This window comes from Oryx dammah, unplaced genomic scaffold (genome assembly GCF_014754425.2).
Source record: "Oryx dammah isolate SB20612 unplaced genomic scaffold, SCBI_Odam_1.1 HiC_scaffold_2, whole genome shotgun sequence".
Taxonomy (NCBI): Eukaryota; Metazoa; Chordata; class Mammalia; order Artiodactyla; family Bovidae; genus Oryx; species Oryx dammah.
Window position 1 is genome coordinate 183,287,517 of NW_024070186.1, and position 18,859 is coordinate 183,306,375.

At 53.6% G+C, this 18,859-nt stretch overlaps 1 protein-coding gene across 5 annotated transcripts; it reads right to left on the reverse strand.

The window, feature by feature from the left end:
- Positions 1 to 582: 582 nt before the first annotated feature.
- TAOK2 (TAO kinase 2) lies at positions 583 to 18,603 on the reverse strand. 5 transcript variants are annotated; one of them, XR_005724184.1, is made up of 20 exons: positions 17,756 to 18,603; positions 14,604 to 14,770; positions 14,350 to 14,421; positions 14,151 to 14,252; positions 13,606 to 13,651; positions 13,379 to 13,475; positions 13,120 to 13,233; positions 12,922 to 13,013; positions 10,837 to 10,930; positions 10,655 to 10,736; positions 9,714 to 9,881; positions 9,278 to 9,538; positions 8,983 to 9,144; positions 7,165 to 7,530; positions 6,876 to 7,079; positions 6,313 to 6,552; positions 3,023 to 3,235; positions 2,221 to 2,328; positions 1,902 to 2,084; positions 583 to 1,819 (listed from the first exon to the last, which is right to left on the reverse strand). XR_005724184.1 is itself a non-coding variant. In XM_040258440.1 (19 exons), exons 2-19 carry the CDS (start codon positions 14,733 to 14,735, stop codon positions 1,298 to 1,300), a joined length of 3,150 nt encoding a protein of 1,049 aa, XP_040114374.1. In that variant the 5' UTR covers positions 14,736 to 14,770; positions 17,756 to 18,603; the 3' UTR covers positions 583 to 1,297. The 5 variants fall into 5 exon arrangements, 1 of the variants encoding a protein (XP_040114374.1); XR_005724183.1 differs by having other exon boundaries at positions 1,902 to 2,328; XM_040258440.1 differs by lacking the exon at positions 2,221 to 2,328.
- Between the last annotated feature and the right edge of the window lie 256 nt (positions 18,604 to 18,859).

Consider the following 18,859-nt stretch of genomic DNA (forward strand, 5'->3'; position numbering starts at 1 on the left):
CTCCTTCCTCCAGCCTGATCAGTGGGCCCCTCTGACCACCCTGCTTTTTAGCTGTCTTGATAACCTAACGCCTTGCTGGGAGGAGGATCTGAATAACTGGCCTTAAGAATGTGAAACAAGAATGAAAGGCCTGGGGAACAGCTGTTGTTTATGTCTTTCTTCTCCCTCCTGGAAACAGCCACTTAGTTCATGGACTGACTCTTTCAGTCTTTAAAGGGGTGGGTACAAGATCTAAACCTGACCAATTGGAGCACTCAAGGCCTCTGGCTACAGATCAAACCAATGGAGTCACTTCAGGACTGCTGGAATTCTTACTGTTGAGGTTGTTAGTAAGCTGTAAGCCTGGAGCTGCCAGGGGCTTGTGGGTGAGGTGAACTTTCTGAAAATCTGAAGCCAAAGCAAAGGGAAGCAGAGGTCCAGGGACTGATGGCTTTCTCTGAAGATCTAGATTCAGTCATGTCCAAAGTCAATGAAGTCACTGAAATTTTTAGTTACACAGCCCAGTGAGTTCAAGTAACACTATCACCTGCCACTGAACATTCCTTCACACACATTAAGACAGAAAAGGTGAGAGTCCTGGGATCTGTCAGAATAACCAACAGTTTATTAAAAGCTTGCTGTAGGGCTCTGTGCCAGCCCCATACTGGGAGGGGCTCTCATGACTGCCCCCAGGCCTGGGAGCAGCCCCTTCCAAGGTTTTTATCTTTACCTGCCCCAGCTCTGATCTCAATTTAAAAAAAAAAAAGATAAAAGGACAAGACGGCACAGGACGTCAGACAGCAATGGGGGAATGGAGAGACCCAGGCATCCTGACCCCAAGACCCCATCCTGATCTCCTTTCAGGAAGGCCTTTTCCTCCCGTTCTTCCCTCCCAGGCCCCAGACCTGCTCTGCCACATCCCAAGTCTGGGGGCCTGGCGTTCCCAGTCCATGGCCCCAATCCAGGGGGTAGTATAGTTCTCTTTATATAATATATCTAGACCCACCCTTCCCCCTCCCCCAGGGGACTAGATAAATATTTGACACGCATATCTCCCTCCTTTCCCGAGGCCGTGATGGAGAGAAACCCTGGCACCATGGTGGGGAGGCAAGGGCTCCGGGCCAGCCTTGAGGCACCTATGCCCAAGCTGGCCTTGGGCCGCTGGCCAGCCCAAGAAGCTCATGAGATGAGGTCTGAGGGGAGGAGCTGGAGCCAACATCCTATCCCCCACCCTTGGGTGGACCTCAGGCTTATAGCCCTCCAGGATCAGGCTCCACCCACCCCTGCCTCATTCATCTGCTCATATCCACCTTGTACTTCAGGAATAGAAGTGGGAGGAACCATTTAGGATGTGGGAAGCAACACTGGTGCTGCGGCTCAGAGGCCCAGGCACTGCAGCAGCAGTTGGGCCCACACTGTCACTGCCACTGCCCCCTGAGGCTGCTCGCCGCAGGGGCTGGGGGCTGTTTCTTAGCAGCAGCAGGGCTCCACCACGGGGTGTGCCACTCTGTGCCGGGGGCCCCAGCCAGTTTGGGGGACCCGGGGGAGCCAAGAGAGCAGGCTGACGCCAGGCCGGGGGAGGCATGCCTGGTGGAGGAGGGCCATGGCTCCAGTGTGCCCCTGAACGAGGAACCGGCCGGGAGGGCCAGGCAGGGGCAGGGGGTGGAGCAGGATAGCCCTGGGCAGCAGCCTCAGCTGGGATGCCCCCAAGAGCCATACTGGAGAAGCCCAGCCTCATGCTCTCTGCATCGAAAGCCTCGATCTCACGGGCCTGCCGCTCAAGCAAACTCCGGATTCGCTCAGAGCGCCCTGTCTGCAGGGCCAGCAGCTCCTCTTCCACCTGGGGTACCCAGAAGAGAGGTTAGAGGATCCAGGATGGGGGCTGCCCTCCCCAGCCCATCCTGGAAGCCCAGCCCTCTCACCCGCTGCTCCAGCAGGGCCCGCCTCAGGGCTACTCTCTGCTCCAGCTCCCGCAGCTCCCGTTCATGCTGACTCTCTGTGCGGATCTTGATCTTGCTCTGGTAAGCATTGAGCAGCTCCAGCTCTTGTTGCAGCTGCTGCCGAAGGGCCTGGAACTCTGCTTCCTGGGTTTCATCAAGCCGCAGCTAGAGATCAGGAAGAACAAGTTTTAAGGGCCTCCTCCCCGACCCCCACAATCCTCCCCTGCCCCAGAAGGCCTGGGCCCTAAGGTTTCAAGAAGCACCAAGTCTCAACATCTATCAGAATGAAAGGTCATCATACCCTGTGACACAGCAATTACACTTCCAGGAATTTATCCCCCACGTATACTTGCACATGTGCTCGAAGATGTTCACTGAAGCGTTGTAATAGCAAAATACTGGAAACAACCTAAACGTCCACCAATAAGGGATGGGTTAAATAAATCATGGTACATCCATACCATGGGAAATTCTATGCTCTTAAAAAATGAGACATGTACTGACATGGAAAGATGTCCAAGAAATATTCGGTGGAAAAAGAAGTTAAGAGGACAGTTTGCAAAGTGATTCCATTTTGGTTTAAGTTTTTAATATAATTTCCAAAAATGCATAGGAAAAAAAATCTAATACAATTCATTTTTAACAGTTACCTCTGAGAGGTGGGATTAGGTGAGGGAATGGCAAATGAATAAGGACACTTTCACTTTTTTTACACTGTGTTACTTTAAGTGGCCCATTCCTGCGTCATGTGATCACTAACAGCAACCTTCAAAACCCTCCAACTGGCCTGAAGGCCACACTCATTTTGATTTGCTCCCTGTTCACACATTAAACCAACTCAGGCCCAGAAAAAAAGTACAGCCATTCTTTCCTTGGTGGTTCTCGGTGGAGTAGGCAGGCTGGCTTTGTCAAGACCTTAAGAAAATATTTAAAGGGAAATAAGAAAACTGTTGCAGAGAATCCCAACAGTGGGAAGAGTATCTGAGTGTCCCAAGAACAAAAAGCCCTCTCTCTCTACACTCCCCACTTCCAGTGTTCACAGCTAACCTGGAAATATCAAGGCCAACCTCCACCATGCTCCCTCCCTGGACCCCAGGCCTCACCGCCTGTGAGCTGAGCATCTCTGAGATGGACTGGTCGTACTGCTCGGCTAGGATTGCCAGCTTGCGGGTCTGTTCTTCCTTGAGCCGCTTAAGGAGGCTCTTGTGCTGAGCTTTGGGCGTGGTCTCCAGCAAATGGGCCCGCAGAGCCTTGTACTGCCGAGTCTGGATCTTACACGTCTCCTGGAACTGCTTCTTGATCTGCAGCTCCTTAGACTATGCAGTGGACGGACCAAAGGGAGATGGGGGCAGGGGGAGGAGGAACAACCGGGGAGAGGGGGAGAAGAAAGAGAGGAGGAGAGGAGACAGCAGCAGAGACAGGGAGAGGGAGAGAAACAGAAAACATGTTAGACAGAGGGGGCGGGGGAGCTGTATACAGACAGGCACGGAGAGATGGGGTTGTGTGGAGAGATCAAGAAGATGCTCAGTGGGCAAGAGGTGCAAAGAGAAGAAGACAGCTTCCAAGAGCATGCTCAGAGTTGGGTGGACAACTCACAAGAAACAGCAGGCGAGTTCATGAAAGGGAACTGAGAATCTTTCAAGTACTGAGTGCACACAAGGAAGTTTTGACCATGCAGAGGAGGAAGAAAATACGACCTAGAGATAGATGCCTATGAGCAGATACAAAATATACATGAGTGAGAAAACCAAGTCACTCAACACACCCATGGAAGACAGCAACAAAGCTGAGGAAAGACAGAGGAAGTCCCAGGTTCATCAGCTCAGGGTGGGAGGGAGGGAAGAAGGATAAGCACCAAGCCAAGAAATGGGTAAGAAAGGGTGGCCCCATTTCGGGTCACACAAGGGAAAGGGGCAAAGGCGGTGGCCAGAAAGGGCCTGACAAGTTCAACAGGCCAGCAGCTGCCACCCTGACCAGACCTCCACATTCCAGCCCAGCCTTTGTGCACTCAGCTCCCACTCCAAGCCCACAACCAATCCCATTTCCATGGCCCCCACACTTTTGGGCCCCCAAACTCACCACCCGCTAACTGGGGATGGTTTGCAGTCCCATCCCCCAGCCTTGATGCCAGGAGAGAAACTTAGCTCCCAGACAGAAGGGAACCACACAGGGAGTGGGTTGGGAGAAAAGGCAGTGAATGAGGACGAAAAGGACCCAGGACCTGAGCACTCTCTGGGAGGAATCCACATACAGGGGAACCGTGGGACCAAGCAGCTCAACAGGGGCCCAGCCCTGCCGAGCTGGTAGTGGTCATGGTGCAATGAAGCTATGAAGGTAGAAAAGATGAGGCTGAGGAGTGAAAGGGGTTGAGATAACGTAGATGGGGTGAAAAGGTCATGGAACTGGGGGCCAAGGGTCCAGACTGGGGGCATACCGGGGAGGCTAGGCGGCAGGACAAAGCAGACAGAGGCAGCCTGGGCCAAAGGTACAGTTCCGCTCAGATATTTTATTTGTGTTTGTCTTTTTCTTTTTTTTTTTTTGGTGGGGGAAAGGGGACAGGTTGGAAGGGAGACAGAAAAACAAAATCAAAGAGAGAAAAAAAAAAAACATGACTCTTCCCACCCATTGCCACCCCTGGCCCCAGGCCTGAGTCGATGAGGGTGAGGATGAGCACACACACAGCGGGAGAACAGCAATAACTTAGGGTGGGGAGGAGCATCAGGAGAACACAAAGCATTGTCTCCGGACTCCATGGCAGAGGAGGCTGCCTGTCTCGAGGCTGAAGGGCTGGGGGGTGAGGTGTGGGGTGTGGGGTGAATGGGAGGAGAGGGCAGGGAATGGAGAAACTTCACTGAGTAGTGGGAGATAAAGTGCTCAATGCTCTGGATTCGGGCTGGGGAGGAGCTGGAGTTGGTCATCTCCAGGGAGGCAGGGCCCGGGACTGGCGGGCTCGGGATCTCCGCCCAGCGAGCATCCCTGGTGGTGGCTGGTGGGAGGCAGGAGGGCCCAGCCGGCGCTGGCTGCGTGGAAGCAGCCGGGGGATACGGCTGGGCCGCTCACCCCGAAGCAGGCCCCAACTGGCCAGTGTGTGGACAGCCCAGGGGGGCAGGCGGGTGGCTAAACTTTGGCTGGCCCGGGCCAGGCGCCAGTTCCAGCCCTTGCACAGGGCCCAAAACCTGGCCAAAAGGGCTAGTGGGTGTCGAGCAGTGCGAGGATTACCCCGTCGGGGCCCAGGGACAGGAATACGGCTGCGGAAGCCATCCTTGTTGGTCTTGGGGTACAGTGCAAATAGGCCCCGGTCCCCCACGGCCCCGCAGCCCTGCAGGGCCCGGAAGACCATGGGCGATAGGCGCAGCAGAGCCCGCAACCAGAGTCGAGAAATGCCCCGGCGCATCCGGGGGCCCTGCTGTTGCACCCATTTGCCCCCTGCCGCCAGAGCTGCCAGAGGTAGAGCCAAGCCTGGCCAGGCGAGAAGCCAGGCAGCCCCAAGGCCCAGAGGGACGCCCAGGAGGCCTCGGCGCCAGCTCAGACTGAGGACAGCCCCCAGTGCGGTACCCTGAGCCAGGAGTAGGAACAGACTGGGGGGCAGGTGCAGAGCTGTACAAAGAAGTAGGTAGGAGGCCCCCAGGCCCACCAGCCCCACCTCAAGAGCCAGCAGGGCTGCCTGCAGGCCGCCCCCACCCTGGGCCGCCAGCAATGGGAGCAGCAGCAGAAGGAGTAGGGGCAAGAGGCCCGAGGAGGACCCCACTGCAAAGGAGAGTCCAGCCAGGAGGCCATGGGACAGGAGTCCAGGGAGCTGGCTAGTAGCGCCTGGCCTCAAATGTGTTGGAGGGGGTTCCGGGGGGATGTCTGGTGAGGGGCAGCCATCTCCAGGATCCCTTGGGGTCCTAAATGGAGCCCCCTCCTCCTCTTCCTCTTCCTCCTCAGGGACTGGGGTCAGTGCTGGACCCTGGACCCAGTCAAGCTCAAACTCCTCACTCAAGAGGCTGCCATCCTCCTTCCCCCACAACCTCCATTCCACCGATGCCTCCTGGCCCACAATGCTCCTCTCCTGCAGTGCTGGGGATGGCACTCTAAGCTCCTCTGTCTCCTCCTCAGGTAGCCCCCAAACCTCCTCATCAACCAAACTCTCATGGTTTTGTGGACTGGGGCTAGCGGTTCCTGACTCTTCCCCCAGTATCCTCTGCTCCTCTGGCTCCAAGGCAGCCCCTTCCTTCCCCAGAATCCTTCTCTCGGGAACTGCTTCCTCCTCCTCTCCCAGCATTCTTTGGTCCAGGACTGCCTCCTGGCCAGGTGAGCAGGGCTGCTCTTCTCTAGGGGCGCCTGTGTTAGGTGGTCCCACAGCCCCAGGAACGGGGAGCGGGAGGCCCGGGGGACGCTGGCCTGCACGTACTTTGAGGCTCTTGGGCTGCTGGCGAACCTGGGCCGCGTGCTTCTGCCGCAACTCCTGCTCACGCCGCTTATTGTACTCCAGCTGGTTGCCCAGCTCCGTCTGGTGCTGCAGGCGGGTGAGCTCAGCCCGAGTGCGCTGCACAGCCTGTAGCTGCCGGAGCTCCAGCTCCCGCGTGGCCTCATGCTGCCGCAGCAGCAACGCACACTCCAAGTCCTTCTGTGTCTGTTTCTTGTTCAAGTCCTGAGGCAAAAGGGAGGCAGGGGCCAGAAAGGGGTTAGGAAGCCTTGTGAGTGTCAAGGAAATAAGAGCCCCAGGACTTCTTGGCAAGGGAACTGACGGTGGGGAGATGAGGGGTTATGGGTGAAAGGGAAAAGGGTGCCAAGCTCCTGGCAGGTTGGGAACTCAAGTGTGGTCTGGTGGGCACGAGAAGTCAGAGAGATGCTAAAGAGAAGCCAGCCCACAACATGAATGAGGGCAGAGAGGAAAGATGGTCCCAAGTGAGGCAGATTAAGCAGGGCAGGAGCCTGGGACCTGGGAGGCGACAGGGGGAGGGGGAGGCCTACCTCTCGCAGCAGGTCCTGGTCTAAGCTGTGGCGCGCCAGCAGCATCTTGCGCTTGTACTGGCGACACTGCAGCTCAAAGTACTGGCGCTGCCGCCGCAGCAGCCCAGCCTCCTCCTCTGCCTGGCACTGCTGTAGCTGCTCCTTCTGCCGCAAAAGCCACTCAGCCTTCTCCCGCTTGGGGGTGCTGGGGTTCTCCTGGAGTTCCTAGGAAAGGGCAGTAAGAGAGCCAAGGGGTCAAGGCCTGCCTTACCCCCCATCAAGCCCACCCACAGCTGCGGTCCAAACCCACCTCCTTCAGCTGCTCCTTCCGCAGTTTGTAGGTTCGCTTCTGCGCCTCCAGCAGGGCGGCCAGCTCCTTCTTCTGCTGCCCAAGGATGTGCTGCTGGAACTTCCGCTCCTCGGCCTGAGCGGCTCGCGCCTCCTTCTCCCCGATGGCCTGGTGCCGCCGGGACAGCTTTTCGGCCTCAGCCCCAAAGCCAGCCCGCTGTGCCTCGAGCTCCCGCTGCAGCCGCGCACTGTGCTCCTCGCGCTCACCCCTCAGCCGTGACTCCAACGCCATCAGCTGTTTCTGGTGCTGTCGTCGCATCCGCTTATAGCCACTCAGCTGCTCCCGCAGGGCTGAGTCCTGCTCATGCTCCTGAATCTGGCGGCTGACCTGGGGAGGGAGAAAGGATGAGGAGTGGGGCGCACCTCTGGCCCCGTGTTAACACACACACTGTCTTCGTGCTGTATGGGCAAGAACGTGAGGTTTCGATGCATGGGTTTAATTCTCATTTGGTACCTTCCTCACTTAACCTTTCTGAGCCTGCCACCTCCACTGGAGAATGGAGACATCATCTCCCTCATGGGTTGGTGTGACCACATCAGACAAGAAAAAGGATTGAACATGGAGTCTTGCCTAAAAGTAGGGACAATTCAGATTGATCCAAAAGAGTAAAAGAATCAAGACAGACTTGGGCCCAGATCCCCAGCTCTGCCACTTCCTAACCATATGACTTCAAGAAAGTTAATGCTGCTAAGCCTCAATTCTGTTACAGGAGACAATAACACCTCCTCATAGTGAGCTGTGGAGATTAAGTTCGCTACCTATGTAATAGTATCTAGAATACTCTGAACTAGAAAGTGATTGTTCCTTCCCCTTCAGCAAACACTGAAGACCCTTTACAGCCCAGGTACGGAGGCAGAATACAGACCATAGAATGCTGGATGACAAGAACACTGGACCTGGATGCCCTCATCTGAAGTTTGAACTCAGATCCCATTGTTCAAAGGCTATGTCAATGGCCCCAAACTAGTTCAGGTGGCCAAATCCCTAGAAGTCCCAGACCTCTCTCACAGTATCATAAACCATCAAGCATCAGAGGGTCTTTAGAGTTATCCTAGCAGAAACAACCAGTCATAAGGAGAGGCTAAAAGAACATAACAGACCAACCAATGGGCTCCAAGAAGACTGTCAACACAGCTAAACAAGAATGTAATCTAAAAATCTACTAAAATTATAGACAAAAAATTCTATCTTAGGAAAACAGTTTTCCTATCAACTGAAGGAAAAAATCCCCAAATGCCATGCCTTTATTTTAGGCAAGGACCAAGGTACTGGTTACAGAATTTGAGAACTACTAAACGGAGCCCTTCTGAGTCACAACTGTGTCATCTCTTAAATGGAATCATATCCTCACCCTCCCAGAAAAGCTGGAAGGATTAAATACAGGCAGGTGTGGGGGCCGGCAAGCCAATTACTGGTACAGGCAGATACCTATATACCATCTCTGCTCTCCAGGGGCACAGAATCCAGCAGACCTGTCACAATGCTGTTCAGGAGCACCAAAGCACAGGACACGAAGCACCTGGCTGGCCAGGAGCCTGGGAAGACACACTAGTAGATGCTATTTAAGTCAAGTCACAAAGACAGGGTGAGAGTTGGGCAACATGACCAAAACAGTCTACTGAGAGAAGGGAGGCGAGGGGGGAGGATTTAGGTGAGACAGTCGAGGTAAGAAGGAAGTGACAGCAACAGAGTCTGGAATCTGGACTTTATCACAACCCACAGAGAGAAAGCCATTTCTGAACTTAAATAGTCTGGGGGACCTAGGATGGCTGTGCTTACCAGGGAGGCAGTACGGATGGTGGCAAAGTGGTCCCTGTTGCGGCAGTAGGCCCGTCGGCGGGCCGAAGAGGTGGTAGAGGAGGGAGCTGGGGCTGCAGGTGGCTGGAGAGGCCCTGGGGTCATCTCTGGCTGATAGGGGTCATCATAGAGGTTATCAGAGCCCTAGAGGAAGAGAAGGTGGAAGGAATGCCCGAGTCTCAGAGGTCAGAGGGTCCAGAGAGAGTTCCCTGAAGACCCAGTCAGACCTGGAGCAGGGCCCTGTGGCGGTCAAGCCTACTCCGGCACAGTTGCATACCGGCAGCCGGTGGATGATGGAACTGTGGGAGGTGACTGTGTGCTCTCCCTCCTGCATCATGGCCATCTCCCGGGCTTCAGGACCTTCTTCCTCCTCCTCCTCCTCTTCCTCCTCCTCTTCCTCTTCCTCATTATCAGAGGCATCTGCCAGGCTGTTGACTGAGCTACTCTGGCTGGAGGCGCTGATGGACATGCTGGGCACTGAATGGCTACTCTCTAGACTGGTCAGCGTCCCGGCCCGGTGCATGTAGGGCTCTGCTTCCTATGGACAGGACATGGGCTTGTTGGGCAGGGAAGGTGAAGGGCAAGGCAAGCGCACATGGAGGTAGCACACGGAGACAGAGGGTATGAAGAGGGGTGGGGGAGCGGGACCAAGCAGCTGCTCAGAGGCAAGTACAACATGGTGGTGAAGATGGCGGCAGGGCACCCTGGGTCACCTCCTCCTCCTCTGGGGCCTCCGCGCCAGGGCCATTGGGCGCCTCCTGGAACAGGATCTTCTTCATCTTGCGGTACTGCAGGTTGTCCAGCTCCCGAACAGCATCCTTGGTCCTCTGGATAAGGTCCATGATGACTGTGGGTGGCCGCTCACGGAGCACAAAGCGGTGCTGAGAAAGAGAACACTGAGACCTGCTGCCCAGCACCCCCGCACCCCACCATCCCACGGGTCCCGGCATTCCCTCCGGCCTGAGGCACTCCCCTGGGGCCCGTGCCCACCACAGCCTGATGCTGGTCTAGTCCCAAGCCCTCCTCCCACATTAATTTTTACCACCCAATCTCTACTCCCCAGACACTCTTGTTCCTCCAGGCATGGCTGACAGGCAAGAATAGCCAGAGATCTGGATTCTAGTCCAGGTTTTCAAAGTGTTCTGTGCCCCTGAACATGTCATGAGGCTTCTCTGGGCCTCACAAGGCATCCCGCAGTTATAAAATAAGTGGATCAAACTAGACAGTTCCCAACTAGGGGTCCTAGGGCCCCCATGGATCTCTGAAGGAATGTGGGCCCCTCTACTTTTGATAACTCGAAAAACACCTAGGGAAATCCTACATTTACCCATGACAAGGTTACATAGGCTTTTGGCTTGAATTACAGTACATCAGTGTGGTAACCCTGGTTCTCGCACGCTGACCAGAAGCTCTGACTTGCAATTATATGTCTTGGATTAATGAAAGATGTGAAAACAAATTATTACTTAATAAAGGCAGTCTCCTAGACAAACTCTTGCAAAACAGAGTCCGCTGGGCACTGGGGATGTGTGTGGGAATTCATAAATGAAGTTCTTGGTAGAGGAAGAATCAGGAATCACTACTTTCACTGAGGGGTTTCTGTGATTCCAACCAACTTCAGTTCTAGGAGAATGCTAGGTCAGTGAGCCCTCACCTTCAGAAGAACCTCTGAGGTTGGTCTGTCTTGAGGGATTTTCTGAAGGCAGGAGTCGACAAAATTCCGGAAGTACTCAGACCTAGAAGTCACAGGAGGGTAAGAGTGGGGTGGAGAGGACATGAGTCAGGCAGCCTAACCCCTATGGCCTAACCCCTGGGCCCAGAAACCCCAGTCCTCACCAGTGTCCTGACTGGAGCACGGGGGACTCATTCTGTGCAATGTGGTATAAGGCACTCATCGCATTCATGTTAAACAGCGGTGGTTTCCGTTCCGCTACAGAGAAAGGTCAAGGGGGAGAAGGTGAGAGCTGGCAGGTGGGCAGAGGAGACTGAAATTAAAATCAGAAGACTCTGGTCCACACCCCCGCTCTCCGACCCTAAGCAATTCCCATAACCTCAATCAATTCCTTCCTCTCTTAAGATGCAATATCCAGTCTTTCCGCTGCACATGGGTAGAACAGGGATCAGAGAAAACACACGCAAAAGCACCAGCAAAGGCAGAGGGAAGCACATTCACTTGCCAGCCCAGCTAATATTTACCAGGTGCCCAGTGAGAGCAGAAAACTTGCTTAGGTACTGGAAAAGATAAACAGACAGGCCTTGTCTTCAAGGAATGTGGAGTCTAACAGAGAAGGTTAAATGAGACTCAACAAATAACATCAAGTTCAAAGTGCTAGTAATTGGCCTAAGAATGAAACAGTAAATGGCTGGGAAGCCAGGCCTTTAAGTTGGTCCATTTGCAGTGGTTTCAGGGAAGCTTGTTTGGAAAAAGGAATAATGGAAGTAGGCTTTAGTTCAGAAGTTGCAAGCCAGAAGGCCCTTGTGGCCCAGACAAATATTTTGTGTTGTTTTGGTTTCGGCCTTGACAATGATCTTTAAATTCTGACACTATCAACGAAATAACCTAAATTTCCATTTCTTTTTTAAAAAATTAGATCTGGTGAAATGAAGCCTACATTCCTGCATAACAATGGGCTGGAGCTAAACAATAGCTGCCTGTTCTCCTGGGAACAGCAACCTCCAGTTTGCCTTAGTCTCCTCCATACTGCTTCTCTGACACCAACTGAGTATCAGTTGCCATTTACAATCAAGATTGATGTTTTTTTTCTATAATAGAGAAAGTTTTATGTGCACATTTCTGTACCAAAAACTAGCAATAAAATGGATAGCTCTAGATTTTTCTTATACTGGCCTGCTTCACATACTTCCATCGCCTATCTGTTCACAGCCTTAAATGGTAAGTGTGTAGACAGAGGGAAAGGCAAGTCCAAATCTCCAACCTCAGGCCAAGGACACAGTACAAAGGTAATTAACAGGAAATATTCATAGCACACTTAGGGTGGAGCTTGTAAAGGGGAAAGCCAGCCTTTAGGAAGCAAGAGCCTTAAGCTTGGTGTAAGTAAGAACGGGGATGGCTTCAGTCTTGGAAGGCAACAGGGAGGCTCTGAGGAGAGAAAACAGCAGCATACCTCTGATGTAAAAGAGAATGGAAGGAAGAAGAGACTGGCAGTGGGAAAGATCACGACAGGCAGTTCTTGGTAAGAGTAACTAAAAGCATCTCTTTCTTGGGCACCTATTTTGTGCCTGGTACAGTTGTTGCAACAGCATTGGCTGGCAGAAAAGAGAACCTCAACATGGCTTCAAGACCTCATGAACTCACTGAACTGAACTCTTTGGCCTTATCACTCACTGCTCTTTGCTACCAACTAAAGCTAGTCTCAGCTCCCCAGGCCTGCTCCTCATTCTCTGTCTGTAATGCTTTTCTCTACAAGCCTTCCAACAGTTACCTATTATTTGTTGTGTGGTTCTGTTTAGACATCTCTGCTACAAGAAGACCTTCCTCAGCCCCTAACTAGGTCAAGTCCCTTGTTTTCTGGTTGTACTGTTCCTATATCATTTCCATTCAGCTTTTTTCACTTAGAGAAAAAATGCCTACTTACCCCACTTGAATATAAGTTCCAAGAAAGCAGGAACCTCATTCACTGCTATACCCTCAGAACCTACTAGCACAGTGCATGGCACATAGTGAGCACTCAAAAAAGATTTAGAACTAGAATAGTGGACAGGAAAAGATGAATGCTATGAAATCTTTTGGCCTAAGAAATGGCAGGGTTTGACAGCTGCTTGTACTGGGAATCAAGGGTCCTCAAAATGGACAGGTGCCTGAAAGCCTCAGAGGATGGGACAGTATAGGGATAAAGTAAGAAAAAGAGAAAGGAGTGGAGAGAAAAGAGGATAAAGGAGCAGAGAGATGAATGTCCTTACCCAGCTCGATGCAGGTTATGCCTAAGGACCAGACATCCACCTTGCCATCGTACTGCCCCTCATCCATCGCAAGGATCACTTCTGGAGCCATCCTGGGAGAATGGTCAGGAGAGAGAGGCTAATCACCCGCCCAGACCCTGCCAACTCCTGCTCCCAAGCTCCCGGGAGCTCTCTCCATTCACCACCACTCCCACTCACCAGTACGGGGTGCCCACGAAGGAGTTGGCAGGTGCCATGATGGATGCAGAGCCAAAGTCCCCCAGTTTCACCAAGCCTGGCTCTGACAGCAGGATGTTTCCAGCCTTCACATCCCTGCCGAAGGCAAAGCACAGGGGTAAGACATGCATCTCAGGAAGGCTGGGCAGGGGCTTTGGCCAAGAAGACTACAGCCCAGCACAAAGAGGGGTGGTACGCAGAACACTAGCTCCCTCCCAGCCATCACCAGTGCTGCTTGTACCTATGGATCATGTTGTGGGAGTGCAGATAAGCCAGGCCCTGAAGGGCCCCGTGGGTCACAGCCGCAATCTCCACCTCCTGAAGGGGCTTCTTGTGCACTGGGGAGTAAGGGAAAACCATCAAAAGAGGGAGTCCAGGGTGGGGCTGAAACTACTTCCCCTTTACCCATCCCCTACAGCTTCTCTGCTCTTCTCCCTTCTCCCACTTGTTGGCCAAAGAATCACTTACCTTCCAGAAGGTCAGAAGCTGAACCCAGGCAATACTCCATCACCAGCTATGGAAGGGTCAAGGGTCAGAAATCAGCAGACCTGGCCACCCCTGGCCTAGCTCGCTTGGGGAGAGATCCAAAACAGAGGGGTTCCCTGCCTAGCCACTACTCAAGCAATGCTCCCCCCGGGGTAATAACAGGGAGAAAGGACAACTGAGAAAACAAAAAGGTGGGGGAAGTCCCTGGAGTTAGGCCCTCCTTTAGAAAGAGCCCAAGACGTCACTACCAGCAGCAGCTGAATCCCAGCATTCAATCTCCTGCTCCTCCAGCCCATGTGCCCCACTTCAACTGCTAACAGGCTACGTCACTCTTCAACCTCTCCTTCTGGATGCACAATATGACTTATGAGTTTGTCTGAGGACTAAAAAGGTTGGGAGAAATTTCCTCCCTCCCAAGATCTGCATGACAACACCCGGAACAGGGTCCACCTCGGAGACTAGACCAGGATAAGGACAGGCCTGAGTACTGGCAAAGATGATGAGGGCAGAGTCGGGGGCTAGCTCACCCAAGCTGTGTGCTCCCTCAGGTAACAGCCCCGGTACTGAATGGTATTGGGATGCCGAAGCTTCTGTAGGAACCGCACCTCCTTGATGATGTCCTGCCATTTCTGAGAGAAGGTAAGAAAGGGGAGGAGAGGTTTACTTAGCCTGTATCTTAAGACTGGGGTCCTCGGCATCCTACCCAGTCTGTCAAGCTCAACCTACCTCATTTGACTGCTTTCCACTGTAGGACATCTTCTTGATGGCCACCACCTCACTATTCCGGACATCCCGGGCCTGAGGACCAGACCAGAAGGTAGTGAAGGTCCCCAGAAAGCACTGGGCAGCAAGAAGACTTGCTGGCCCAGTAGGAGAGGGCAGGAAAGGCTGGTGTGGTGGTGGAGAGGAGCATACAGGGCTGTCTGGAGGTCCACAGTGGGGAGACAGTCCCTACCCCACCCTCTCAAGCTTTAACTCACAAAGTACACAGCTCCAAAACTGCCATGGCCAATCTCGCGGAGGTCAGAAAAGAGCTTTTCTGGGTCATCCTTGAAGAAAAGCTCAGCCACATCGGGGTCCTTCAGGCTTCCGGCCCGGCCCCCAGCTGGCATGGTGGCCCCTGGGGGCCCTGAGAGTGGGTCTTGACCTGGTGAAGAGAAGGGACCCTTAGAACAAAGACCGGGCCCTCAGAGAGAGAAAGGAACCAGCCCCTCAAGTTTCTGCTTTCTCCCCTAGTTCCAACGAGGTGGAGGCACTACTAAGGAAGGGAAGGGAGAGATTAGGAACAACATCAAAGCTCCAAAAAAAAAAAAAAAAAAAAAAAAATGAAGTTGCCCTGGCAACAAGAGTACGGGGCACTGGGTCCCTGGAGTCCCTAAAACTGAAGGAAGACTGGGAGTTCAGCATCCTCACCAACATCCTCAGCCCTCAACAAGTTTCATTTCCCCATAACTCCTAAGTCTCCCCTCAAGAATAAAGATTCTGCCTCCCAGCTAGAGCCCCATGTTCCCAAGTGTCCTGTCCCACAAGTCCCATGCCCCAAATATTTCCAGGCACCTTCCCATTCCCCTTGGCGTGGAGGCCCCCTCCTCCCTCAACCTCTCACACCATGGAAGAGAGCAGGAAACAGCCAGGCCGGAGGCAGTGGAAATCCGGCCATTGTTACAAGTGGGTACTGGCCCAGAGGGGCCAGGAGGCTTGCTCTCAAAAAGGGCCAGGGATGCTGTGGCAGGCAGGAGACCCAGAATGGGAGGACAGAGAGAAATGGCACCTGGCTCTGTGGGCTTGCAACCTGGACTGCCTTACTTGTCCAGTCCGGTGGCATAGCCATCACACACGTACAGGACACTGGTGGCACAAAGAACATGTACTGAGCATGTGTAGTAAGCACCTTCTGTGCATTATGTCATTCAATCCTCACCACGTTATGAGGTGTTACTATTACCCCTATCTACTTTAACAGCCCTATACAACAAGAAGGGAAGGATCGTTATCACCATTTCACAGATGAGATTGCTGAGGCACAGAAAAGAAGGACTTCTCCAAGGCCAGCGAACAGGCTCTTCTCCTCTCCAGTCAGGTTTGTGTACTCATTTACTCTCTCAAAAACTCACCCCAAGCTCAGCTCCCTCCTGCAGGAAGCCTCCCCTGACTACCTCAGCTCTTGGGGAGAGCTTCTAGAGCCCACAGTCAGAGAAATATTGAAAACTCCAGCAATACACATCAGTCAAGACCCCCTACCCCCAGGGGATTCCAGGCCAGGTGCCTGGATAAGCACTTGTTGGAATTTAGGGACAAAGGAGTTTTCAGTGGCACTGGGCTCCCAGGGCAGAGTCCTAGCTCCTTGAAAGCTCCTAACAATCGAACATGCAATTATATCCTGTTGAGCATTGTTTCCTGTTGTGTTGTTCATTTTGTCTCCTCAGCCCAACTGGAAGCTGGAGGGCAAGAAGTAAGCGCCTCTCTGGTGGGCCCCCAGGGTGCAGAGGGCTCAGAATAGCCTGGGAGATTGATTGACTGCCCTCAGCCCAGCCCCAAGCAGCTCCCAGGCCCTGTTCTCCATTCTCCTGCCAGCAACCCTGCCAAGCACCCCTCACCCCCACCACACACCCACAAAGGCAGGTGCTCACAACTTGCCAAAGGAATGTTCTTGACCTCTTTACCAGCACCCAGCCAAGAATGCCAACCGAGGACCCCAGGTCACATATAAGAAATGCCAGCAAACACCACAAGGGGCCTCTTCCTCAAATTACAAACATCTGAGTGATTACCAAGGTCTGTGCTAAATCATAACTACCTTCTAAAATGGACAATGTTACCTCCATGCTATAGACGAGGAAACCCAAGCCTGTCCACCCTAAGCTACACTACCAATGCATTTCATCCACAGTGGACAGCAACAGGGCTTTGAGTAAGTTCCTTAACACTTGGTCTTCTCTTCAGTAAAATGGATTACAGAGTAGAGCTGTTGTGAAATTTTAAATGAGATCTCATACTTAGGAACATTATGCAGACACTTAGCATATGGATTTTTCCTTCCCTGCCTCCAGAGTCATCACAAGGCTTAAATACTTTGGGGATCATTCTACCCCCTGGCAGCTTGGCTTTAACTGTTAAGAGACATCACTATCATTTGTTGGAAGACACAGCCCTCTTAGGAACCCAGGCCAAAGACGGGGATCAGGGTAAAGATGAAGGTCACAGTACAGACAGAAATCCATGAGGCAGAAGGCAGGAGCCAGAGCCTCCCATCAGGAAAGGTTCTGAGAACAGCCCTCCTAAAAAGGAAGCTCTCCTCCCTCCCATTCTTCAATCTCACCCCAACCCATTCTACTCTGGACCCCCGGCTAAACCTAGGAATAGAAGAAAAGAGATGACAAGAGACAGGTATGGAGCAGGGGCAAGACTTGATCAAGGACCTGAGTTCAAATTCTGATTCTGCCACTGTGTGACCTTGGGCAACCTCTCTGGGCCTCAATATGCTCAACTGTAAAATGGGAAGACAACGATAAAACAGCCCCCCACCACATGAATGGGAGGAGAGATCACATGAGAGCATGGACCTAAAGCACTTTGTAAATGATAAATCTTCTGACAAATGAGATTACTTATACCATCATAGCAAGAGGTTGGAAGGTAACAATAAGTGAGGGCAAATACTGCCAAGAACCCCCAAACACAAATGTACACATACACTTCCTCGAAAGGACAAGAAACCCAACTAGACCAAGCCTAAAGAACAGATAAGCAGACCGACCACGGGGAGCAGAGGTCTGGGAATTAACACCGCAAAGGAAAGAGAGTTACAATCATGAAGAAGTAGCTGTGAGAGGCAAAGTGAACGGGGAGATGACCAGAAGGGTGCAAATCCATCTGATTAGCTCAAGGACTGTAGGGCGTGACCCCGGGTGACAGGACAGACCCTGTCATCTGAGGTCCCCCATCAACTAGATATAAGGAGGGGAAGGGGAAGAAGGTGGCAGCAGAAGGCAAGACTAGCCAGAGGCTGACCACTGGCTCAGCTGGCTTCCCCGTCCTGAGCAGAGAGTCTATTCAGGCCCACCTTTCCGGAAAGCCACCTTTCTTCTCAAGCTAGACACAGGGACTCGCGCCCCTGCACCCCGTGTCTCACCTGGTAGGGGTCACTGTGGTGCCCCAGCGCTTCCGCTTCCTCCTGGGGTCCTCCAGCGGCTCTGCCAAGCAGGGAGAGGGGCAAGGAGACCTTTCCCCTCGCCACCTCTTCCTCGGCTTTCGCTCTTCCTGAGGGGCGGGCCCGGGAAGCCTCCCCTGGAGGGGAGGGGGTGACAACCTGGTCTGACCTCGCGGTCCAGTCCTCCTCCTCCTCGAGGGCGACAGTTGCTGAATCCCGGATTTCTGATTGTGGGGTCTGAACCCCAGATATGTGAACGGGGGGAGGCTGAATGTGGTATTTGAATTCGTGGGGAATGAACCCCGGACACTGGTGCGCACGGGGTGCTGAACCCCAGATTTTTGAAATCCTATGAAACAGAGCCCCAGGTTTAGAGAGGCTGGGACCCGAGTCCCAGATATCTGGAATCTCAGGGGCTGATACCCGGATATCTGAGAAGCGTGGGGTCAAGCCCGGAAATTCGGGACCAGGGGACTGAGCCCCAGGTCTTCGGCCACCGACAGGGGGCCTACCCGAGGACGTCCGACCGCACGGCCCCTCTCACGCCGGGGTCCGAGGGTGACAGCCCCCACTCCCGCCCCAGCCCCCTCCCTTTCCCCTTCTCTCTCCCGAGGATAGCTGAAAGATTGTAGCGAAGGGCGGTCCCAGTGCCCTCTCTCCCTCTCTTCTTCTCAGTCTCAGCCTCTCTCCGCACCACAGCCCTGGTCTCGTCCCGGTCTCCCTCTCCCTCTTCCTCCCAATTCCAAGATGGAGACCGGGCGGGAGCGCGCAAGCGCGGTAAGGACGCCGGGCCAAGGGGGCGGGGCCCCAAAGGAAACAGCCCCGCCCCTCTCCCCTTACTGCTGCTGCCAGAGAGCTGGGCAGCAGCCCAGCCAGAGTGCGCGCGCGCCCCGCCACGCGGACCCTGGGTGGGAGGAGGCGGGGAGAAGGGTTAGTCTTAGAGGGAGGAGCCCAGCGCACTGTCCGACAACTGGTGGTGGAAAGGGATGCGGCGCATGCGTTCGCCCCGCCTTTGCGAGGAGCCCGAGCTTGTTGCTAGGGGAAGCTTTGAGGGGGCACGGGTGGAAGGAAATGAGAAGCCGTGAT